The sequence below is a fragment of the Lissotriton vulgaris genome, chromosome 1_1 (genome assembly GCF_964263255.1).
Source record: "Lissotriton vulgaris chromosome 1_1, aLisVul1.2, whole genome shotgun sequence".
Classification (NCBI taxonomy): domain Eukaryota; kingdom Metazoa; phylum Chordata; class Amphibia; order Caudata; family Salamandridae; genus Lissotriton; species Lissotriton vulgaris.
In genome coordinates this window covers 1545871783-1545898373 of record NC_141685.1, presented here as the reverse complement: position 1 = coordinate 1545898373, position 26591 = coordinate 1545871783, and the positions used below count along the sequence as shown (strand labels likewise).

General features: G+C 46.9%; 1 protein-coding gene across 1 annotated transcript in view; it reads left to right on the top strand.

The window, feature by feature from the left end:
• CEP290 (centrosomal protein 290) overlaps positions 1-26591 on the top strand; it is a 1386965-nt gene that overhangs the window by 288291 nt on the left and 1072083 nt on the right. Inside the window, exon 17 of the mRNA XM_086918001.1 lies at positions 16693-16802. Within this exon, the coding sequence (XP_086774127.1) occupies positions 16693-16802 (110 nt within the window). The remainder of the gene's footprint in view (positions 1-16692; positions 16803-26591) is intronic.

Genomic DNA, 26591 nt, shown 5'->3' with positions numbered 1-26591 from the left:
GGTGGGTGTGTGGGAGTTAATGCAGCTGTTCAGGTAGGTAGGGCCAAGGTTGTGGAGAGCTTTGTAAGTTTGTGTGAAGAGTTTAAAGAGTGCATGTTTGTGACTGAGCAAGTCTGCCCTAGTTTGAAAACAGTTAATGGGATTATGTACATCTAGAACAGCTATGATACCAGCTGGAGTCAATAGATTTTTGAAAATTAGAAAAGACTACACATGTGGAACTCTAACTACCCTCAGGCCTGATAAATATTTGCACGCTCGTCAAGTCCTGGAACTTATTCTACAAGGGGAGAGTAGGCGGGGAGGAAACAGTGGCAACAAGCTGCTACAATGGATTCTATGGATTGCATTAGTAGAAGCAGTTGAAGCTCAAAAAGAGAAACTTTCAACTAAATGAAAAGCTCAAGGCCACTAAGTCGACAGACCTAAAGAACTTGTACCCACCACTGTGGTCCAAAACTGCTTGAAGGCGGCTAAAAGAGGCATGCAGATGCTGACGCAAGAAACTTAACAGGTTGGCATTCCTGTATCCGCCATGACTCTAAAATGTGTAATTAGGTTCTTGGCTCGAGGCCCATGTCAAGGAAAGTGCTCCTATTGAATTTGTATACGGACTCTGCAAAAAATGGATACATTGTCTGGCACAAAAATGTTCAACACACTGGCAAAACAAATGTTAAACATCCAAGCCAAAAAATAATGGTGATTCTGTGGTTCGTTGTATCGGATGAGTTATGTAGAATTTGTTCCAGTGATTGTTTCATTAATTGTTTGCATGTTCAATTTTATAAACGAAGAATTCAAAATTGCCAATGTAAAATTCCAATCTGATTCCGAGAACCGAGGTTTAATCTTTAGTGAACCCAGTTTAAAAGTCTGTTTAATTACAATAAAATAAGCACACATGCGGATTTTACGACAATGTTTTTCGGGTTAGACATCCTTTAACACAACACACCAAGTTTGTGTTCGCCTACATCCTGATCTCTACAATGAAGCACTGGGCTCTAATTGGCTCGGCTCATTTTACATACATCCAATGAGATGCTGGTATCTGAGGGCAGGGTTTCATCTCCAGACCAAAAACTAAAAATAAAACTCAGCTGTGCTGTCTCAGCAGCACTACCCATTACCCCATGCTGCACACAGCTAACTAAACACAGCTGCCAGCAGCCTGAAAGGTTGGCAAGAAAACCGAGCTGCTCCACCCAATAGGATGTAAGCGGCAGCTGAAACTGCACCAGCAAGATCGACTCCTTGGTATTCCTTCCCTGTACAGAGAAAATAAAACACAGCTAGATCCGCTCTAGACTACTGCAATTCTGATGGTTTTCGCCAGTACAAGAGGTGCAGTGGGCATTCACGTCGTTGAACTGTGCGGGGAGAAATGCTTTATGGTGCTAATGAATAACCATATAAGATTAGTAGAAAAGATTAAATATTGTGTTTTGTGCAACGGGAGCAGGTTGCTTTCGTCGGGTATTGTTCGTACTGCGCCACAGTCAGATCACAGTGAAGGTTAGTGGGCAAACAGGGAAGGAGTATACCATTTTCTTTTGAACTTCAATTTTTTTAAAACAAACGAGCCGGCAGGTGGTGCACGCCACAGCGAGACATGTAGTTTCAATTATCGCGCCCGTGTCTGGGCACAATATTTGAAACCACATGGCGGCGCTGCGGGTAACCCACACCAATAGGCCATGGATTGAGCAATGCGCCCGCCTTTGGCCAATTGCGTGCTATCTTTGTTAAAAAGACGCACGCAAGGGCCTATAGCGTGGGCCAAAAGGAAAAGCACGCACAAGCGTGTGCGATTCCTAGGTTAGTTTTGAAACCCCCTACAAGAAGTCTCTCGCTGCACGTGCAGTGCTGCGCACTGCAAAGCTAAGCGCGAGACCTAATGAATGTGTCCGTCTGCAACGAACCTGGTGCTTATTTAAAGCATTCTGACATCTTAGGGTCTAGATCGAGCTATATTTCACTCTGGCAAAAAAAAAAAACTCTTCTTCATTTACTTACTGTTTCTTTCAGCTGTGTGTGTAATATGGGTATCTGTGCCACTGCTGTTCTACAACTCTGCATAAGGAAATTGCCTTGCCTCCTGATAAAAATATTAGTAATTTCCAATTTCGCTAGGGCACAATAAGGCTTTTCTTCCAATGTCTGTGTCTCGTACTTGACATTTTCCCTTAATAAATACCTAATAAAGGTCACTTTGATGCCACAAACTGTGCAACTGGGTGGCGAGGGAAGTGTAAAGGAGAAAATCGATTGGGAACCAGGCACACGGATTTGGACCTATGGAGAAAGACTTTTTCACTTTACAAATGTGGCTCTAGGTTTTCTGAAACTGGCACTAATTTGACACATACCACGGATGTCAAATCCGCCTAGACTAATACCAGTTATGATGGTAGCTTGTAGGTAGGTTTTCAGCAATGTTGTTCGCCTTGTAAAGTGCAGGCCATGTTGGATTAGGAGCAGTAGTACATGACGGCTTTTGTTTATTTTGGACACCATAATCGGGAGAGAGATTTACTCCTCTTATTCTGCTTCTGACGGATGCTGATAGGATCCATCCTCCCATGTCCCTTACAAACTGACACAGTAGCATTGGAAAGAAGACTACAATTTGTTAAAGGGAATATAGTCCTCAGGAGCAGCAGCAAAGGCATCTCCTTCCGAGATTCCCACTTGTCAATGAAACACTAAACCTCGTTCGATCAAATGCCTTTTCCTCTTTTTATCCATGCCTTATGAGAGATTGAAATTAGTGAGACACTATATAGAGAATAGAACTTGGGGAAAATACTATATTTTCACCTGTAATATTGCAGTTGACATTTCTGTTGTGAATTTACGGCATTATGACATTTTTCACGTGTTTATTTTCTGGTTGTGGATTCTGTGTTGGGAGACACACCAACAAGAAATAAATATTTTTTTTTACCATGAGTGAAGGGCAGTGTGAGTAGAAGCAGGACAAAGGACAATATGTTATGTTGGAATATCTTTCAACTCTTATTTGTTATTGGTGTAACTCTGCTGTTAGTTACTCAATGACTGGTGGTGTGCATGGAAGTCCTAGATTGTTACAGAGCAAGAATACCATTTTGTCCAGCATGTGAACCCACAGTAGGGTCAGTTGTTACACCTCTTGCCTCTTCCTCTTGGAATGAGATGGATTTCCTTACTGATAGGAAGAAAAAAATGCATAGAAACCCATAGGGAAGTATAGTGATTGGTTTAGGAAGGTGGATATCTGACTATATGGTTACCCCGACTTTTTGCCTAGTGTTTAGCTGGTTTTCGACTTAGTTGGCCTGGGATCCTACTAATCAGGGCCCCATGCTATCTGCTCTCACTGTAAAATGGACTGCATGTACTTTAGGTACATCTTCAATTGGATATTGGGTCACCTTATGAGCCTCTGTATAGTGTACCATAGGTACCCAGGGCATAGGTGCATCCAAGGCCTACCAGGGGATGCAGCATGTATTATGCCACCCCTAGTTGGCCATCGACATTGAAACAACTGGCTGATCACTCAGCTGGAGCAAGGTTGTGTAATCACCCCTTGCTTAGGTATAGTATACCTATACCTACCATTACATATAGACACATACGTACCTATAAGTCACTCCTATGGCAGGCCTTGACAATAATGAAGGCAGAGTGCTTGGTTTTATGTGAGATGGTGCTCTAGCATGAGCTGAGCCTGTCTGCAGCTTTCGGAACCATGTCCTTATAGCTGTTCTATGATATAGCCATACCATATACTCTTAAGTGCATTATAATCCTCGCGGTTAATGCTAACTTTGGTTTGGCTTTATCAAAACATGTCGTGTAAGGTGTCATACACTTTGGAATACTACCCCCCGCCAGTCCTGGCGGCGGGGGTAGCATTCCGCCCTTCTAGAGGGAGAAGACATGTAGTTATAGCTTTACCCGGTTAAAATTAAACAGAGCCTCAGCATCACAAAATGGATGCTGCTGCCACAGACACAAGTCTGACCTCCTGCAGCTGGGAGCCCTTCCAGCAAGGGAGGCCTAGACAATAGATTTCCTATTTTGGGAGGTGCTAGCACCTCCTCAGACAGGCTATAGTGTATTGGGGCAGGGTGGGTTGAATGGAATGAGACACTGCCTGGGGCACACAAGGTGCTCCATGCATAGCCCGGTTCAAACCAGTTGCTGGGGCACTCCAGCCCCAGCTCTGGCGCGAAACTGGACAAAGGGAAAGGGGTTTAACCATCCCCTTCCCAGGTTCCACCCATAGGAGGGACCTAGCAGGTAATCCAGCCCCTTAAATTAGTATAAAGCCAGGAGCTGAGTCTAGAGACTTCAGATTATCCTGAACTGAAACTTTGAAACGAAACTCTGAACCTTCGACATTCTACTGCAACTAGAAGACTGAAGAATCTCCCTTGTGGTCAAGGAGTGACCACCCTGTGCAAACGGGCACCATCAGTGACTTGCCGGTTTGCTTTGTCGACGCTCCCGCCGGGACTTAGCGACGCAGCCTCTGGACTTCCAGACTTCTTTGACCCCGACCCACATCCACAGCAAAGCTGAGACCCATGACGGACATGAGAGACGTGGGACCAGACTACCTGCAGCATCTGCTTTTTGCTAACTGTGCAGCTTTTGAGGCGTCCTCGAAGTTGTGCATTGGGACTTGGGAAGCCCCAACCCCGAGCCGTAAGTGCACCGAAGCTCAGCCCTCCACACTCCACGAGTGCCGCTTGGGGCCTGCTCTTGCATTTCTCCTCGACGCGTCTTCGCGGTTGCTAGCCCGCTGGCTAGTAGCCCTCCTGAAGACATCTCTATGAAACAACACCGCTTGCCTGGTTGCTCCGTGCTTGCTCTTGCTTTCCTGTAAAGGGGAAGCTCCCCAGACCTTGCTGGTCTGAACAGAAGCCGATCTTCCCTTCCTGCGTGGGTTGCCTTTGCCAAGGCTTGTTGACTCCAATCCGGAAGCCCACACCGTCAACAGCGAGATCCTTTGTGGGACAGTCCGTATCCAGCTCCTGGTCATCGTTGATGCCTCCTGGTCCACGTGGCTGCAGAGACAAGCTTCACTTCTTCACCTGTTTGCAGCTCAACTTCGCCTGGTTCCTTCCTGGTCACTGGCTAGTGACCCAGACTCTATCCCCTCTGCTTTCAGGTTCTTCACTGCTTCGATCCACCCTTGGATCCAACCGGACATCTTTCTCCTGGTCGCCTGCAGCATCTTTGTGCAGTTCCTCATAGGATTAGATGACGAAACCCGATACGAAAGACCACCTATGCACCCAGCTTCCCTGGGTGAGGTAACTCGAGTACTCCGGTACTCCCGTGGGTAATAACTATCCAAGTGTCCTACTTTAACTGGGTTTTCCCGTAGTCCACCCGGAAGTGTCTGAAATCAACTACTTTGTTAACTTTACGTTCCCATTGAAATTCCATGAGAACCTGCATGTGTGTTTAGACACTGCACACGCATCCTGTGAGACTCCTACTTCCTAACCTGTGGTTGTTCAGTGTAGTCCCAGCGATTCCCTTGGTCCTAGGCCTATTCACCTGTTCTGAAGTGGTTCTTATACCACTTACTTAGTATATGGTTCGTGAGGCCCCTAGGGCAGAATTGTATTTGTGCAACTTATAGTATGCTTATTCAGTCACTTGTGCTGAATCTCAAACTCTGACCTCATAAAGAGTGCAGAGGGGTTGTGTTAGTAATAAATACATATATATTTGATATATACCTTGTGTGGTGTCCTTTCATTTGAAATTCAAGGTCTTATTATTGGTAAAACAATTGGCTTCACATGCTCTCTGAAGTATTAGCCTAAGACTGCTTTGTCCATGCTACCACTAGGATAGCTGGTCTATAAGGTTGACTTTACAACCATCACCATAAGGGTTGTTTGGACTGATACAGGGTGCCCACTAGAATAGTGGACATCACATATCAGGCCAACTTCTCACAATTGGTACCCTATCATCATTATTATGTGGTTGGTTATCTTGGTTCAATGACGACCTCAAGAACTCCAAAAAGAACTGCCGCACCCTCGAGAAAGCCTGGCGAAGAAACCCAACCACAGACAACATGACCGCCCTCAAGGAGGCCACCCGCAAACACCACCAGCTGATACGATCCACCAAGAAATCAGCATTCAAGGAGCGACTCGACAACAACGCCCACAACAGCAAGGGACTCTTCAACATCGTCAAAGAGCTTACCAATCCCAGCGCCGACACCAACGACATCACCCCCTCTTAAGGCCTCTGCGACTCTCTAGCCTTGTTCTTCCACAGTAAAATCGCTGACATACACAACAGCTTCGGCGACTATTCCACCCCCCTTACCACCGAACTGAAGCCCCCCACCACCACCCTTGACGCCTGGAACCCGATCAGCACCGAAGACACCATCCGCTCGATGAACTCCATTCACTCCGGATCACCAACCGACCCATGCCCCCACCACATCTTCAATAAGGCCGACTTCATCATCGCACCTCACCTCCGGAATATCATCAACTGGTCCCTCAACACCGCTACCTTCCCGGAAAGCTGGAAACATGCCAAACTCAGTGCCCTCCTGAAGAAACCTACAGCAGACCCCACTGAACTTAACACCTTAGCTGCGTGTAAACATCCCTCCCCAGTGCTGCGCTGTCCATTGGAACCAGTGCTGAATGGACGTCCAATGGTCGTGCGCAGCACTGGGGAGGTAGCGCTGCTGACGACCGTTGGCCGTCAGCAGCACTTAAGGGGTTAAGAACTACCGCCCCATCTCGCCCATCCCTTTCCCTGCCAAAGTCATAGAGAAGGCCGTCAACAATCAGCTCGCCGCCTTCCTCGAGTCTAACGGCTCCCTCGACCCCTCACAGTCCGGTTTCCGAGCCAAACACAGCACCGAGACCGCCCTCATCGCAGTCACAGACGACATCCGATCACTACTCGACAACGGGGAAACAGTTGCCCTCATCCTCCTGGACCTCTCCGCAACGTTTGATACGGTTTGTCATAGCACCCTTGTACAACGCCTCAACAGCATCGGAATACAAGGAAAAGCATTGGATTCGATCATCTCGTTCCTCGCTGGAAGAACCCAGAGGGTCCGCCTCCCCCCTTTCAGATCAGAGACCACCGAAGTAATCTGCGGCGTTCCCCAAGGCTCCTCGCTCAGCCCCACTCTCTTCAACGTCTACATGAGCCCCCTTGCATCCATCGCACGCCAACACAACCTCAACATCATCTCCTACGCTGAGGACACACACTTGATCCTCTCCCTCACCAAAGACCCAAACACCGCCAAAACCAACCTACACGAAGGGATGAAAGACGTAGCCGAATGGATGAAGAACAGCCGCTTAAAACTAAATTCAGACAAGACGGAAGTCCTCATCCTAGGATCATCACCCTCCGCTTGCGACGACTCATGGTGGCCACCAGCCCTAGGCAGCGCGCTCAAACCAAGGGACCATGCTCGCAACTGGGATTCATTCTAGACTCCTCCCTCTCGATGACCAGACAAGTCAACGCCATCTCATCATCATGCTTTAACATCCTACGCATGCTCAAAAAGATTTTCCAATGGATCCCCACTGAAACAAGAAAGACGGTCACCCAAGCACTTGTCACAAGCCGACTGGACTACGGAAACAACCTCTACGCTGGAACCACAGCCAAATTACTGAAAAAACTCCAACGCATTCAGAACGCCTCCGCCAGACTCATCCTAGACATACCTCGCCACGACCACATTTCCGGTCACCTGAGAGACCTTCATTGGCTTCCCGTCAACAAGAGAATAATGTTCCGTCTTCTCACCCACGCACACAAAGCCCTCTACGACCTAGGACCCAAATACCTCAACACGCGCCTGACCTTTTACACCCCCACCCGCCAACTACGATTGTCCAATCAAGCCCTCGCCACGATTCCACGTATCCGTAAAACCACCATGGGAGAAAGATCCTTCTCCTAGCTGGCTGCCAAAACCTGGAACTCTCTCCCCACCCACCTTCGCCTTACACAGAACCACCTCTCCTTGATAAAACAACTAAAAACTTGGCTATTTGATAAGTAACAACCCCCCCCCTCCCCCAAGCGCCTTGAGACCCTCTGGGTGAGTAGTGCGCTATACAAATTTTAACTTAACTTGACTTGACTTGTCCAAAACCCGGTCCTGACATCACACTCCCCAGCAGAGCAACCATACCTCAGATTTCCAACCACCCTCGTCTGAGAAGGAGTCTCCCTGAACCTTGCTCAGTTTGTACCTTGGTGAACTTTTGAACTTTCTGGCTACAATCTATTTCTTCTGGATTGAAGGTACTGTTTTTCAACATTTGCCTCAAAATGTCTGAAAGCTCTAAAAAAAAAAAAGGCTTTTCAGACAGTGCAGATCTTGTGGGAAGGCCAGATTATATTCTGAAGACCCCCACAAAGATGGTTTGTATTGTCTTCATCCAAAGCATGTGCCTAAGGATTGCAAGCATTGTAGATTCTTCTCTGCCAAGACTTTGAAGAACAGAGAAGCTTGTTTGCTGTTGTGGCTTCAGAAAAAAAAGGCCACCTCGGAGACTGACTCAGTGGATGACTCCAAGGCACACTCCTGTAAAAAGCTGAAGACAGAAACTTCTGAGGAGATAATGGATGCAAAAAAGTTGAAGATAAAAGAAAAAGAGTCATCTTCATCTTCTCTGCCTCATACGTCTTAAAAAATATCTTCAGAGACGAGAGTGGTGTCTTCAGCCCCGTCGACGAAGACTGGAGCGTCTCCAACAGTTGTTTCTGTGAAGACGTGGACGACGACGATCACGAAGACGACCGCGTTGTCGACGGCATCTACAAAGACAACTTCATCGAAGAAATGCTCATCGACGGGGAGATCGCCGACGACACCGTCGACGATGAGTGTGCAGAGGACCTCATCGACGACCATTCTGCTTTCTCCATCGACAACCTCATCGGTGGGAGCACCGTCCACGATGGGAGCACGGTCGACGAGAGCCTCCAAATGGCTAATGGCAAGATCGATGACGATGGATTCAATCAGGAGGTTTCCACCTTCGACGGGCTCGTCGACGGACAAGAAAAACACAGAATTCACCTCATGGACAAAAATGTCACTGCTTCCTCTCTCAAATCTGCGGGGTATGCAGTCAGAAGATGAGGGGTCGTATCGAGAGGCCTATAATCCCTCCCAACTTCATATTAAAAGCCAGGATACAGACTAAGAAGAATGCCAAGAAGTGCAGGATGAATTTCCTTTTAAAGACCGTCCATTGTCTGGATCCAAAAGATATGAGACTTTTCAACAGTCATATGAGTACGAGGAGAAAGACGAAGCACACCCTAGTGTGAGGGAAGTGTCAATGTCTATGCCTCTTTCTCTAGTGTCTGATTTGTGACACATGATCAATGACTACTACCGCCATTTTCCGGATGCTAACGCCCCTGCTAAGGATACCTCAAGCGGGTCACATCCTGGCGTACAAGCTTCGGGGGTTCAGCCTACGCCTGCGGTGCAGAATGTGCACACCTCTCCAATAATTACGATTCAAGACGAATTCACAGAGAGTGATGGAGAAGAACAGTCCGAAGAAGGGGAACTTCTTCAGGAAGATCCAGCTGGTGATGAATGGGATCAATATATCTTACCTACTACGCCTTCTCCATCACCGTCCCCGGCAAACTCTCCGCCGGAAGATATTGAGGGATTCCACAATATCATGGAAAAATAATAGAGAAGAAATATCGTCCCCCAGAGTTTTCTCCAGCGTGCCTAATTGGGCTTCCACGCCAGGAATCTGTAGTAATGCAGGCGGCACAGAGTCAGTCCAAAAACCCGGTCTCTGCTACTTCAGCTCCTTCCGATAAGGAAGGAAGGAAGAAGGATGGATGGAGCAGGGAAGCGTTTTGCAGTGATGGCAGCGGCTTCAATTAGAGCCTGAAATGCTCAGGCTCTTCTCAGCCGATACAATAGGCAGATGTGGTCAGACATAGCACCATTAATGTCTCATCTGCCAGATGACAAAAAAGAGGAAGCAATCACTATTTTGCAGGGTGGGGCTAGGGCAGCCTCCTAATCCATTGATATAGCTATGGACATATCGTCGGTGGTGTTAAGACAGGTGGCCGGAGCAGTGGCACTGCGACGACAAGGCTGGCTAAAGGCAAAGTCATTCAGATTGGAAGTTCAGGCAAAAATCTTGGATATGCCTTTTGACGGGGAGAAACTCTTCGGCAAGTATGTAGATGATGCTCTTCAAGGAATCAAATAAGACACGGACACAGCAATAGCGTTAGGTTCTCTGCAAGAAAATAGGTTCCAATCCTTTCGCAGAAGAGGCTCTAGAGGCCAATACAATCAGAGACCTTCTTACCAGTCCAGTAGGTACCAACCATACAATCATCAGGGGTACCGTCAGTTTTCCAACAACCAACAGTTTTGTTCTGCAAACACGTCCTACCAGCAACAGCCCAGAGGGAAGTCTGCTGTGCGGGGAAAATCACAGAACTCCAATAAGAGACAGTGACACTGCCAAAGCGCCAACCATCTTGTCATACCTCAATCAAGACCATTACCTCTCTCTATTCTATTGTCAAGGCCATACGTTAGAATTCATTCAGAAGCCCCCGAATCAACCACCTGTCCACAGGAAACAACAACATCTTTCAGCCCACAAGGCAGAAATTTGGTCTCTTATTGTGAAAGGGGCGATAGAGGAAGTTCCACCTCAACAGCAAGGGAAAGGATTTTACTCGCATTTCTTTCTGATAAGGAAAAAGCAGTCTTCCAAATGGAGGCAGGTAATGGACCTGAGAGGCCTGAACAAATTCATAAGGAAAATATTGTTTTGTGTGCTGTTTCTTCAGGAAATTCTCCTGATGTTACACAAGGGAGATTACATGGCATCCCTGGATCTCTTAGATGCCTATTTTCATATCCTGATTCACATCAAACACCGGCATTATCTGCGATTCGCGGTGGCAGGGTGCCACTACCAGTTCAAAGTGTTACCCTTCGGTCTCAAATCCGCGCCAAGGGTTTTCACAAAATGCATGGTGCCAGTAGCAGCGCACTTGAGACAACAAGGCCATCAGATATATCCTTATCTGGACGATTGGCTCATGAAAGGCGCATCATACCAGGACTCCCAACACTCCCTACGATGCTGCATAGATTGTTTCCATTGCCTAGGCCTCCAGATCAACATGGAGAAATCTTCTCTCATTCCATCACAATCTCTTCAATTGCTAGGAGCCAGGCTGCACACGAAGGAAGCGAAAGCGTATCCTTCAGAGGAACGCATTCAAAAGATATTAATTCTGGCGTCACAATTACAAACAAAAAGGTCCACTTCAGTGAGAATCTTCAAATCATTGTTAGGGATGATGTCTTCCTGCATCCCTTGGTTTCCAATTGCCGGTTGCACATGCAGCCACTCCAAGAACTTCTAGACATGCAATGGGTACAATTTCAAGAGTCCTTTGAGGATCGAATCACCATCACTCCTCAAATACAGGCAGCACTGTCATGGTGGAGAATCAGGAAGCATTTATGAAAAGGGCTACTCTTCGAGCCTCAATGCCCCAGTTATGTCATGACAAAAGGCGTATCTCTTCAAAGTTTGGGGGCACACCTACAAGCCCTCGAAATACAACCACATTGGACCACTCAAGAAGCTCAGCTTCATATAAACTTGCTGGAGCTAAAATCATTATTCTTGGGATTACAGGTTTTACAGGTGTTTCTCCCCAGAATTCATGATTCGCCGGTACTAGTCAGGACGGACAGTACGACAACGATGTTTTATCTGTTAAAACATGGAGGTACAAAGTCAAAGCCTTTCTCGGCACAAGCTCTAGAGATTTGGAACTGGCTTCTACTGAACAACATCTCTCTCCAGGTTCAGCACGTTCAGGCAGTTCACAACACACGGGCAGACATCCTAAGCAAATCAGACAGTGTTTCCAACGAGTGGGAATTAGCTCAAGATCAGCCACTGAAAGTGTTTCGTCTATGGGCACCCCATCCCTGGATCTGTTCGCAAAAAAATACAACAAGAAATGCAAACACTTCGCAAGCAGGTTCCCTCAAGCGGGATCTTGGGGAAATGCCCTTCATCTACGCTGGACAGGAATGTTTGCGTACGCGTTCCCTCCGTTCCCTCTGATACCGAGGGTGTTTCGGAAAATTAGATCGGAACTGTACCATTTATTTCTGATAGCACCGGCATGACCAAGACAGTTCTGGTTCTCGGAGCTTCTCCAGTTGTCGGTTGCTCCAAGAGTACAGTTTCCTCTGATACAAGTTCTCCATCCACAATTGACATCGTTGTACTTGTCAGCCTGGAACCTCATGAGCACGAATTTCATTTCTTGAATATTTTGCAGGAATGCAGTGATATCCTCTCTTAATCCAGGGCAGTTTCCACAAATAAAACTTACGCAGCAAAATGAAAGACGAACCAACTGTCTGTAGCCTTCTCTGGGCCTAGAAAAGGCTTAGCTCTGTCCAGATCTAGTATTTCAAAATGGATTGCTTCTACCATCTCTTTATGCCATGAGAAAGCTGGAAAACCTCTGCGATCCAGAGATCAAGCTCATTCCACGAGAAAGATGGCAACTTCAATGGCGTTGTTCGCAGGCAGTATCACTCCCGGACATTTGCAGAGCGGCAACATGGACAAATGTGCACACCTTTACTAGACACAGCATGGAAAGAGGATTCAGCGGTGGGACAAAAAGTTCTGCGACACCTATTTCAGTAAGGTAACCCTCGAATTTTAAATTCCATGCTACGTTCTTTTTCTTGTTACAATGTTGCATTATATATATATATATATATATATATATATATATATATATATATATATATATATATATATATATATATATATATATATATATATATATATATATATATATATATATATATATATATATATATATATATATATATATATCCAAAGCAAAGCACTGGGTCCTGCTGGGATTCTTCTCCCGGGCCAGGTGGCGCATAGAAATCGGCGGACCACAGAGAGCCGATATCATATAATCCAGGGATCGCCTCACGGCAACAAACATATGCGCACTCAGGAATCCATATTTAGCATCAAAGGTTTATTCTCAGGTTAACACGCTACGCGTTTCGACACCAATGTGTCTTGATCACACGTGAACCACCCTGCTCGGTGTGGTAAGTTATGCATAACAAAAAACATAGAAGAGGTGACCAACATTGTTACAGCGCCATGTCATTTCCACAAAAACGGTACCGCCATCTTGGAATGGGGAACCACGCGCTATTGCTCAGTTATATCAGAAGCATTGCCATTACGTATTACAATACATTGCATGTAAATCCGGCAAATTGCATAAATAACTATATTTTAACTCTCAATCTGGTGTAGTGCCTAAGAGTTAGATCGAGTTTAGCTGTAAACCAGTCTTTCAAAAAACTTTTTTTTGTGGAAATGACATGGCGCTGTAACAATGTTGGTCACCTCTTCTATGTTTTTGAGGCGATCCCTGGATTATATATATATATATATATATATATATATATATATATATATATATATATATATATATATATCCAACAATTTGGCTCAGTTTTGCAATCCTCAGGCGCTCTCTCCACCGGTGCCGAGACTCCTAAGCAGAGCCCCGCTTTCAAATTATTATACACTAATCCCTTTCACCAAGAGAATGAGTCAGCACTCACAGGACAGGTTACTTTCCCAGTTATTTATTTTCTTTGTCAATACTCGAGCATAAGTACAAACCAACGCGTTTCGCAACAGCAGTTGCTTGTTCACGGACAAATTATACAGTATTAGAGGTGATAGTCATTTTATCGCGTATGAGGTATTTCAATTTGGCCAACCTGGTTAAACTATTCTTGTTCAAACCAATGGGTCTATTTATTCTAGCCCTCTGGTGGGCAGTTTAATTTATACAACCTATACCGAACTGCCAAAACATTATATCTATAATGGACCCATCGGTTTGAACAAGAATAGTTTAATCAGGTTGGCCAAATTGAAATACCTTATACGCGATAAATGTGTATCGACATATGCGTTTGGCAGGAAAATGACTATCACCTCTAATACTGTGTAATGTGTATCGTGAACCATATACAAGTAAAATGTAAACAACGAATTTGGAATTGTAAAAATTGTAAAAACTACATTTCCCGTCTAACTTCCTGTCAACAAACAGGAAGTGAGATCAGAATCTTTGGCGGGTCCCTCGAAATATAGGAGGAGAATGTACATGGATTCGTGTATAATATATATATATATATATATATATATATCAAGCAAGTGTAACCTCCCAGGCTCCAACCGCAGCGACCCAGGAAATCACGCAGATCCAGTAGTTTACTTCAAGCACAGATTTTATTCAGAAGCTGAACCAAGCAATCTGACGCGTTTCGGGCATCCGCCCTTGCTCACAGACAATCAGAGTTGGAAATGCTTGCGTTTAAATACTGAATGCTTAACAGTGAAAAAGTGCATTTTTTTCATTTTTTCGTCATACACCTCGTGATAGTAGAAAGCGAGGACAAACTACTGGTAATGCATGGCGTAGTCTGTTTTCCAAACATTTCGAATTAGCAACAGTCAGAAATAAAATTCATTTACTGGTTAGAATCCACATTTCAAACTGACAATATTAAAAACCCGTGATATTTAAGTTAATAATGCAAAAAGACATAAAAAGAGCTTAAAATGCCTATACAAAAAATATACCAAATATAAAAAGCCCTCGCCTACACAGAATATTCACAGTGCAAAATTGCGTAAAAAAGTGCAAAATGCGTCGTTTAAAAATAATTAATGTCATGATAGATGCAATAAAAAATCAATAGTAATACTAATGATTTTGTGCAAAATAAGCTAATTGTAAACATTATAATGTTGCATCTATATCTATCAAAGTGCAAATCAACGCAATATGTAAACATACGACTGTAGCAGCATGTTTATAGGGCAGGGGCTATTTGGTATAAATACCACAGGAATGTCATTGTCACTAATCAGACTGTTGAAAAAGCATATTTATCAGGAAACACAGAAATAGCATATTGTCTATGTCCTCAAATAATAGGTGTACCCAAAAATTAATACAGATACATAAATAGTGAATCACCGTGAAAACATATGTACAAAAGATAAATGTTACGTGCAAAAACCCAACAAGGAGACATAGTATTGATCACATATATATATATATATATATATATATATACACACACAGATATATATGAATGTTTTTGCTTAGTGCTACGTTCTTGTTCTAACCTATTAGTAAGGAGCAGAGCCCTGGGTTAAAAAAAAAAGGGGTGGTTCTATCCTGGAAATACAATATTGTGTACCTACTGCTCTCTATTCTGATACAAGCATGTGAATCTATGAAAGATGCAATACTGGAGAAGAAACTAGCTACTTACCTGTACACTATGGTTCTCCATTATTGATATCTTTCGTAGATTCACATGCGGCCCGCCTACCTCCCAGTTTCTCAGGTAGACCATTTTTATCTCTAGATACATCCTTGGCTCTCACTCGGGCTGGAAATCTGAGGTATGGTGGCTCTGCTGGGGAGTGTGATGTCAGGGCCGGCAGCTGATTGGCTGGGTTTTGGACCACATTATAATGATAATAGGGTACCAATCACTATACTTCCGTATGGGTTTCTATGCAGTTTCTTCTTTTACTGCTATTGATATTCATTTACTGTGAAACTCCCACCATGACGACGGGGAAGATACAAGCATGTGAATCTATTAAAGATATCAATACTGGAGAACCATGGTATACAGGTAAGTAACTAGTTTCTTCTCAACGCATTTGCAACAGTACAGTGCATGTGGTCCATAGCAGCAGTGCATAAAAAGGAAGTCTGCCATCAGAGTGAGAGCACATATGGCATTACACTGATGTAAAAAAAATGCCCCTTTCTGTCGTCCTCAATGCACAGCTAAGCGATGGCTGCCTGTGCCAATTCTTACTTGGTCTTCTGGAGCCCCATTTACCTCAGATCCACACAATGCTAATAATTAATACACAGAGCCTGCAGGAACATGGATGCAAGACTAGAGTGCTGTCTTGTGTAGCCACAACCATGTATGTCACCTGCCTATCTGCCATTGCTTTGGATTCAAATGACGCTGCAGATACAGTCTGAAGCACTTTGTGTCATCCTCTAAGTCTTTTATAAGATTTGCCTGGTCCTTCTCTCATACATGCTGTTCAGTAAATATCTGGTAGGACCCAAGATAAGACTCCCATCTTCTGTTCCATGTGTTCTGCTTTAAACAGGGTTGATTTGGTGGAAGAACAATCATAATATTGGAACCCTGCTCTGGAACCCTCCACCCATGGACTTGTACTGTAGCACTGACTAAGAGCAATATCGAAAATGCTTAAAGACCTATATCTTTTGTCTACAGCACCCTCTTCTGCTCCTATTTAGTGCTCTTAGATCTGCAGTACAATCTGGTGTGCCCTATAAGCAAAAAATTAAATAGTATGATAATTTATTTTACGCTTTTCAATTGAGAATTATTACATAAATGTAGGTGATAACACATCTCATGATGATACCAGCAAAAAAGAATTCCTGTTCAGTTTAGTTCAGCATTTTATCTTAAGTAATCTCTTTTCTTTATACTAGGACTGACAGCAGATGACTTGCAGCTGGTTGATAACTTTGGTGGTGAAAGGACAATAAAAATATCACCAGGCTTTGGACTCCCAAAAAGTATTGAGCGAAACAAAGACAAGGTAGGAATATCAAATGTGTTCTTTAACAGACTCCACTAAAATAAACATAACAAATCTCCAGAATTGAACTCTGCTTAGAGTCGCAATCTTTTCATTAGGTTCATGCAGTAGAGGATTTACTATATTGTTTTGCAATAGTCTGTACATTTGTGGGGATTCCTGTGCTGTTGAACCACCATTATGAAATAATTCATTTTCCTATGCCTTGAATAAATGGTGCAAGTGTATGCAATAAAACATGATCCATGAGAGAGGAAAACAGATGCTTCTGATAGAGACTTCTAACCGCAGATCCCTCACCTTTTGAATACATCCATGTGTCAAACTGGATCTGGAATCGTTCGAGGCATGTGGGCTGCTGAATTCATATCTGTGCATAGATCGCCGCCTAGTGTTGGGTCCGGATTATCGCACATTGTTGTCCTGGAAGAGTCTTCGAAGTATCACGAGATAGGTGGCTCCTCCCCTGGACTACAGTGCGCATGGGCATCGACTCCATCCTCAGATTGATTTTTTCCGCCATTGGGTTCGGATGTATATTGGTTCCCTCTAGTCCAGGGGAGGAGCCACCTATCTCGTGATACTTCGAAGACTCTTCCAGGACAACAATGTGCGATCATCCGGACCCAACACTAGGCAGCGATCTATGCACAGATATGAATGTCAGCAGCCCTACATGCCAAGAACAGATGCATACTGGTAAGTAGCATATTCGTTTTTCATAGCAATTCCATCCAGCTTCGGCTGAAGGCATTGTGCAATATCGTGCCACCTCGTCATGTGCAGGTGTGCTGTCGGGAACAGTTTATATGCGTCACTTGCTCACACTGGCATCCGTTCCTTTCTTTTTGCCCAGCTGACGCAGATCCAGAGCTTCAACTGCCATTTGACAATTTTTGGCAATTTTCTTTGGAAATCGTATTTTCTTTGATAAAAATGTTATCTAAACCGTCAGAGTTTAAACCCTGTATGTCATGCAACCTTCAGATGTTAGTTATAGATCCACACAACATCTTTCTTTGGTATCTTGTTACAGGCTTCGACTTGAAGTTGTGCTGGTTGTGTGCAAAGATTAATAAATAGGCTATTTGTGACTGCAAGTCAAAGTTGGCGGTCACAGAGTTGTGGAAGTCGAAGACCCTGACTAGATCGAAGTTGGCGGCACCGCATTCGTGATAGAGAGAGTCCAGCGTTTTTTTTCACGACTGGAATTCTTCAAGACAAAGTAGGTCTAGGAAAAGCCTTAAAAACACAAGAAATATAAACATGGCTAACCTGCATCAAGACAGTCACATTATTGAGAGTTGTCCTATGCATCTGGCACCTCGAGAGCATGGAGCTGATCCCCCATTAAGGAACCGGCAGCAACGCCATTCTCTTTGCAGATTCCTTTGGATCAGGTAGCCACGCCAGATGAGCTCCATCAGCTCAAGATGGATAAGATCATTTTTGGTACTGCACCGGATCCCTTTGGTGTGCCTTTGGGTATTATGGATCCGAGGAGGCCTCCAGCTGAACTGTCATCAGCATATCCGACCGCATCAGCTGTGCCTCTTAACATCGCTCCAAGGAAGTTGTTGACGTTTGGTCCAGTTCCGTTGAATCTGGCATCAAAATACCCTTTGCCTTCATCCTTGGCGCCGCAATTGATGTCACTATTGCCTCATCCAGTACTGTTGTCAACGCGATCACAAGTGCTAATCAAAGATTGAATCATATTGTTGGATTCAGATCATGCTCCTCCACCTAGGGTAGGAGTTTTAGACCAATCCGATCCAGGTTGCGGAGAAGAAGAATGAATCCATGATAATAAATGTCAACCCTTTTGTACCCAAGGTGAGTTTCAAGATGATCTTAGGGAAGCTAGCGGGTTAGACACTTTGCCTGATATAAGATTGGCATCACCTTATCCTGCACTGGCCAGTGTGGCAACTGTATTCTTTCGCCACAGTAATAGTGAGGGTTGACGAAATCTTAGACCTTGTTCTCACTACTTGGGAGGCAACAAACTTTCCTGTCAGAGGTGTTGAACCTGGCTCAATCATCCCAAGAGCCTTTGTTACCCTTTACTGTAGCATTAACAGATGTTACAGTGGGCACTTGGGCAAAACCAGGATCTTGCCCATCAACTAATAGGCAGGTTAGTTAATACGCCATAGTTCAGCTTCTGGGGACGCAAAATGTTTGGTTCAAAACCCAAGGCCAGAAAGCCATGTGGTTCAGGCTTCTATGAGTCTTATCAACTCAAATGTGTTTTCACCCACTCCTCCTGGAAGGGAGTTGAAGGGAATGGAAGCATATGCAAAGGAAGTCTTCATGGATCAACCTAACTCTTAGAATGATTAATACATTGTGTCTTTTAGGGAGGTACTTCCATTCTTTATGGGATACAATGGCTGATGTTCTGACTGTAGTCTCTGATGAATTCAACAGGTATTACAGCATCTGGTCAATGATGGACAGGATGCTGCAAAGTATTCTGTTAGGGCAGAATTGGACACCAGTGATGTCTTGGTAGAGCAGTTGGTACCAGTGTGGTGCTAAGAAGCTATGCTTGGATTCTCTCTACCGACTTTTCCTCAGATGTACAATTGTTGATGTATATGCCCTTTGATGGTTCTAAGCTCTTCAGGGCAAAGGCATATTCAGCCCTTGAAAGGTTCATGGGTAGTAAACCCACCAAACGCTCACTGGACTTAGCTACTCAAATTCAGCCGTTTTCCCAGCAGCAATGGCTTTTGACGAGGCTTCATGCAGAGACAAAGGCAGTATTAGTCTCAACAACAGCAGACCGCCCTGTCCTTTAAAGGAAGAGGGCAGGAAGCAGGTTGTCAACTTTCACGTTTCCAAGGACAGCATTCCACTGAGTCCTCCGCTCCACCTGCTGCAACTACAGTAAAACCCCTTTAATTTGATCTTGACATCCCACGATCGACCGGTTGGAGGTTAAATCACCTTTTACCTGCCCTGAATTGAGAAGCATCACTTCAGTTCATTGGGTGCTTCAGATTGTGGAACAAGGTTACTCTTTACCCTTCCTTTCTCATCCTCCGGATATGCTATGTGCAACACAACGTTTGCTGGAGGATCACTTGACTATACTCTGAGAAGTTCTGACTCTCTTGGCCAGGGGAGCAATAGACAAAATGCCTGTTTCATAAATTGGGCCTGGTAGTGACTCCCGTTACTTTCTGATTCTGAAAAAGGATGGAGGACTTCTTCCAATCCTGGATCTCTGCCCTCTCACTTCTTTAGGAAAGTCAAACTCAAGATGCTCTTTTTGGCTCAAGTTCTATCTGCCCTCGATCTGACAGAGTGGATGGTAGTGCTGGACTTGAGGGATGCATACTTCAGGTAGGCAAAGAGCACTTTCATTTCTCACATGATCCGCTTTGCCTAACTAGAGCACCTCAGGTGTTCACAAATGTGATGGTGGTCGGAGCCTGGGCAGTACTGCTTTGGGATCTATTCAAAAGGTGAGTAATCTACGTTTAGAAGTTTCAATCAGAAGAACAAGGTACTTACCTTTGTTAACACCTTTGTTTGTAGAAACTCTATCTAACCGCAGATTCCTCACCTACCCTCCCATTCCTCACCTACCCTCCCATCTTCCACTCTCTGAACTGGTCTCATAACAATAATTAAGTAATAAGATTCTAATATCGAAAACCTGCACACTAGTTTAATGATAGTTTCTTAAGACTCAACGTCTGTTGGCACTGACAGAGTAAGGAAAGAAACTGACGCCAGCTTGACGCGATGCATATATACTGCCTGCAACGTCATGTCTGCATGAGAAGAGGCGGCATTAAGTGGTGCAATACCACAAAACACTACCTGCCGAAACTAACGGTAATTGCTATGAAAAAGTTTCCGGCTCCAGTCTGACGCCTTGAGTTATCCAAAAGGTGAGGTATATGCAGTTAGAGTCCCGACCAGAAAAGGCATTACTAAAATAAGTAACTTGTTGTACCTGAAAGAAACATGTAGTGATAGATTCCTTACCTTAGAATTACCCCCAGGCGTCAGACTGGATCCAACAAGTTTTCGTCAGCAGTACCTCTGCGCGTCAGAAGGTGGCATCTTGAGGCTCCGCGTCCGTTGTTGGTGTTGTAGTCACCGAGATGACGTTGCGGCAGCTACTTAAACACCACCCTCGCACACTGACGTCAGTCATTTATTCTTCCTATCCAGCAAGCGCAGATCCGGAGAGAGCAGTACCCCCAGTCACTTTTGACTGAGTTTTTTCGAGTCTTTTTGTCTATATTTTTCGAGTCAATCAACTCCTGGTGCAGTAGGGATGCCAGGGTTCAAGTCCTGCGGGCACTGTCATCGAATGATGTTGGTGACGGACCTGCACCGCGTGTGTCTTTACTGCCTGGAGCACGACCACAACCCCAAGTTGTGCTCCGACTGCCGGGCCATGGTGCCGAAGTCTTTGCGGGAGCGTACCCGAAAGTTGCTGGAAGTCCGGCAGTCTGCCCCGCTCCGCTCAAGGTCCCGGTCCTGTGTTAGGTCGAGGGACCGGTCGCAGAGCTGCCACCACCGTTCATAGGGATCGAAGTCTAGGCACTGAGCGTCGGGTAAGACGAAGCATTCCAAGAAGTCAAAGAAGCGCAGTCGCTCACAGATTTCCCCTTGCGGATCGCGCGACGCAGTTGAGGGTGCGGGTATGCCTCACTGCGGTGCCGGCGGAGCCTGCGCAGTCGCCGCCGGCCTACTCGCCCTTCCCGGGTCCGTCAGCTACTCCGGGCCTCGCCTTTTTTGACCGTCGGGCCCCGCGGGCCCGGCTGGGCTCCTAGCTCTTTACTGCCAACGACTCAGACATCGCTGTAAGCTTCGGCGCCGCAGGACTTCCTTGGATACGGGCTCGGATCCCGGTCGACACCGGTTGACCTTGTGACACAGACGTCGATGCCACCGGCACCATCTCAAAAACCATCTAAAAAACGGTGATGGATCAAGCCCTGATCTTTGGACTGGGTAGGATTGTTCTGCTTAATTCAGATACTCTGTCCATCACCACCCCCTTTTCTGAATCGTTTTGTCCACCATAAGCGTGGAAGGGTATACTCAGATGTGAGTCCCTTGCTCACTGCACCATCAGGATTCAAGCAAGCCGGGCCGAAGACGGCTGAAATGCCACAAACCAGTCCCCGGTAGCTTGTTTCCTTCCCAGTATAAGAATTGGCTTGGTAGTTTGGTCTGCCCTGTTCCCATGATGCACTGGGCCAGGGACAGACTAATTTGCATATAGCCAGGTTCTGAGCTGGGATGGTGCAGCGAGCTAAAAAACGGTGATGGATCAAGCCCTGATCTTTGGACTGGGTAGGAGTGTTCTGCTTAATTCAGATACTCTGTCCATCACCACCCCCTTTTCTGAATCGTTTTGTCCACCATAAGCGTGGAAGGGTATACTCAGATGGGAGTCCCTTGCTCACTGCACCTTCAGGATTCAAGCAAGCCGGGCCGAAGACGGCTGAAATGCCAGAAACCGGTCCCCGGAAGCTTGTTTCCTTCCCAGTATAAGAATTGGCTTGGTAGTTTGGTCTGCCCTGTTCCCATGATGCACTGGGCCAGGGACAGACTAATTTGCATATAGCCAGGTTCTGAGCTGGGATGGTGCAGTGAGCTAAAAAACGGTGATGGATCAAGCCCTGATCTTTGGACTGGGTAGGAGTGTTCTGCTTAATTCAGATACTCTGTCCATCACCACCCCCTTTTCTGAATCGTTTTGTCCACCATAAGCGTGGAAGGGTATACTCAGATGTGAGTCCCTTGCTCACTGCACCATCAGGATTCAAGCAAGCCGGGCCGAAGACGGCTGAAATGCCAGAAACCGGTCCCCGGAAGCTTGTTTTCTTCCCAGTATAAGAATTGGCTTGGTAGTTTGGTCTGCCCTGTTCCCATGATGCACTGGGCCAGGGACAGACTAATTTGCATATAGCCAGGTTCTGAGCTGGGATGGTGCAGTGAGCTAAAAACGGTGATGGATCAAGCCCTGATCTTTGGACTGGGTAGGAGTGTTCTGCTTAATTCAGATACTCTGTCCATCACCACCCCCTTTTCTGAACCGGCACCATCTCAGACGACGTCTCCCCCGGTTTCAGCCCAGAAGTGGATAGGGCGCCGGACCGCCGTCGCTCGATGCCGATACCAATGGGGGATTTCTATCCCTATGTCCATCCTCCTTATTTTCGGCCTGTTCATCAGCCTTCGGAGGAAGGGGAGGACTGGGAGGGGTCTGAGGACCCTCTCACAGCACAATATGAGTTTGAGCCGGACTGGCTAGAGGAGCTGGGGGATGCCAGTGGTCTTGATACCTCTCCTGACCTTGGCATGCTAACTCCTTCTACCGTGGCTACAGAGGAGGGTGCAAGTTACGCAGTGGTGTTGCGTAGGGCAGCCGAGGCCCTCCGCCTTGAGCTCCCTACAGTGGCCGTCAGGACTAACCTCCTGACAGAAGTGCTCCAGCCGGCAGCTACCTTTGCGGAGCCACTGCTGCCTTTTAACAAAGCACTTTCTGACGTTCTTTTGGACACCTGGTCCAGGCCCAACACAGGGGCTCCTGTGGATAGGAACGTGGCCTGATGCCATCGCCCGGCCCCGGGTGATCCCCTTTTCCTTTCCCGACACCCCACTCCTGAGAGCTTGGTTGTCCAAGCCTCTGTGTCCCCCGAGCGCATTCCCTACCGCACCACCGGACAGGGAATCCAAGAAACTGGAGTAGGTCGGTCAGAAGATTTTTTCTTCCCCCAGTTCTGGGCTGCGGTCGGTAAACACTGCATGCCTCTTGGGACATTATTCCTACTCTGTGTGGGATACGGTGGCGCGTGTGCTGCCTCAATGTCCGGAGGAGGCCCAGACAGTGTTCTCTCAAGCTATTGCTGAAGGGAGGGATGCAGCCAAGTTAACTATCCGTTGTGGCCTTGACACCGTCGACTCGCTGGGCAGAGCGATTTCCACGAAAGTGGCTCTCCGTCGCCACGCCTGGCTGTGGACAACTGGTTTTTCTGGGGATTTCCAGAGCACTCTGATGGACATGGCCTTTGATGGCATTCGCCTCTTTGGCAACAAAGCAGATATTGCGTTGGAGCTCTTTATGGACTCGCATGCTATGACCAAGTCCTTGGGCCTTTCCACCACACTCCCTCCTCCGCCTTCTGCTTTTTGCTCCTTTCATGGCCACGGATGGGGCGCCCGACATGTTCGCTTCAGAGCCACAGGCCTGCGCAGCAACAGTCTCAACATGGACGTGGGACCTGCCAAGCCGGGTCAGGGGGCCAGCGGTCGGGTCAGTCGACCTCCACCCCAGCCACCACTGCCTGCAAACCTTCCTAGTCTGTTTTTTCAGGCCCATCAAACGCCAGTGGGCGGCTGGATTCACTATCTCCTGCCCCACTGGCACACCATCACTTCGGACAGGTAGGTTTTACAAATAGTCCAAAGGGGCTACTCCCTCCCCTTTGAGACTACCCCTCCAGCCATGCCACCCCAGTACCACCGCATGTCGGGGGATCACTTGGCACTTCTTCAACAGGAAGTCGCGGCCCTCTTGGCCAAGGAGGCCATCAAGCTTGTTTCTGCGCCAGAAGTAGGAAGTGGTTGTTACTCCCACTACTTTCTGGTGCCCAAGGGCCTGTGTCCTATCTTGGACCTCAGGGACATCAATCGCTTCTTCCGGAAGGAGAAGTTGAAGATGTTAACTCTGGCTCAGGTCTTGTCTGCCCTCGACCCTCGAGATTGGATGCTAGCGTTGGACCTGCAGGACGCAAATTTGCACATTCCCGGCCCAACGGTGTTACCTGCGGTTTACGGTAGGCCACGAGCACTTTCAGTTTACCGTGCTCCCCTTTGTTCCTACCAGCGCCCCTCGGGTTTTCACAGAAGTGATGGCGGTGGTCGCAGCTCATCTGCGCAGATCAGAGGTTCCAGTCTTCCCCTATCACGACGACTGGCTATTGAAGGCGAGCTCGCCCCGGACAGTCGTCTCCCACCTTCAGACTGCAGCCGACCTCCTGCATTTGCTTGGGATCTCCATCAATGTGCCAATGTCGCACCTGATTCCCTCTCAGAATCTCCTCTTCATCTGAGCTGTTCTGGACACGGCGCAGTTTTGGGTCTATCCTCACGAACAGCGAGTCCGGGACATTCAGACTATGATTCCGATCTCTCGGCCCTTGTCCCGGGTTTCGGTCAGAATGACTCTGAGGCTGCTTGGCCTCATGGCCTCCTGCATCCTGCTGATCAATCATGCAGGTAGCATATGCGGGCTCTTCAGTAGGACCTGAAGTTTCAGTGGTCGCAGTATCAGGGGAAACTGTCCGATTACATCCAGATCTCGAAGGGCACTGTACAACAATTGAAGTGGTGGCTCACGAACCAGCATTGGGTCAATAGCAGATCCCTCTCCCGTCCCCAACTGGAGCACACAGTGTTGTCGGATGTGTCCCTCCTGGGATGGGGCGGCCACATGGTAGAGGCGGAGATAATAATAATAATAATAATAGGGGGTCTTGTAAAGCGCATGGTGACGCACAACGGCGTATCCCCGCGCTCCGATACGAGCATGGTAAGAGGCGGTACTGAGGGGAGGCCGTTATTTCACATATAGGAGTGTTTTTAGCTTTGCTCTAAATATCGACTCTGTAGGTTCCAAACGCAGCGCAACCGGAAGTTTATTCCAGCTGGATGAGGCAAGATACCTGAAGGACCTGCCGCCCATCCTAGCTCTGGTCACTTTGGGAATGGTAAGGCGCCCTGATCCAGAGGATCTGAGTGCGCGTGTCGGCTCGTAATGAGTCAGGAGACCCTGAAGTGGAAAGGGTGCCCTGCCGTTAATAATCCGATGACAGGTGCAGAGGGCCTTGAATTCCACCCTGCTTCTGACCGGGAGCCAGTGTAAGGCCTGGAGAGCGGCTTTGGAGGCTGATCTTCTCGGCAGTTTGAGCACCAGCCGGGCGGCGGCATTTTGCAAAACCTGTAGACGGCTCAGGTTTTTCTCAAGGGTACCCAAATAGAGCAGGTTGCCGTAGTCCATTTTGGACGTGACTAAAGCGTGCACTAGTGTCCTGCGGGCTTCGATGGGAAGGAGCTCCAATACCTTCCTGATGGTCTTAAGGATCCCGAAACAGGTGCCAACCACCCTGTTTACCTGGGGACCAAAGGTCAGATCGCAATCGAACCAAATACCTAAATTCCTCGTCTCCCGGCAGGGAGTAGGAGCTGGTCCCAAGCAAGGCGGCCACCACGCTGACGTCCACGCCGCCCGATCACCCCCTACCACCAGCACCTCAGTCTTGTCGCCGTTGAGTTTAAGGCAGTTGGCAGACATCCAGGCAGCAAGTTCTTGCATGCATGCTCTGAAGATGTCTGCCGCAAGACCGGGTGCGCGCGATAGGGAGATGACTAGCTGCGTGTCGTCAGCGTAGGACACCATGCGCAGGCCGTGTCTCTCAACTATAGAGGCGACCGGGGCAACATAAAGGTTAAAAAGCGTCGGGCTTAGGGACGAGCCCTGAGGTACCCCTTGGTCCAGTGCCACTCTCCTGGAGTAGCAGTCGCCCTGCCTGACTTGAGAACCTCGGCCCGACAGAAACGACTGAATCCATTTTAGCGCTGCGTTGCCTACCCCTGCTATGTTCAGACACTGTAGCAAGATGGAATGTGCTACAGTGTCGAATGCAGCGCTGAGATCCAGCAGGATCAGAGCCATGGTATGGCCCTCGTCGGCCCCCTGTCGGATGGCTTCAGATGCCATGAGGAGTGCCGACTCAGTCGAATGTCGAG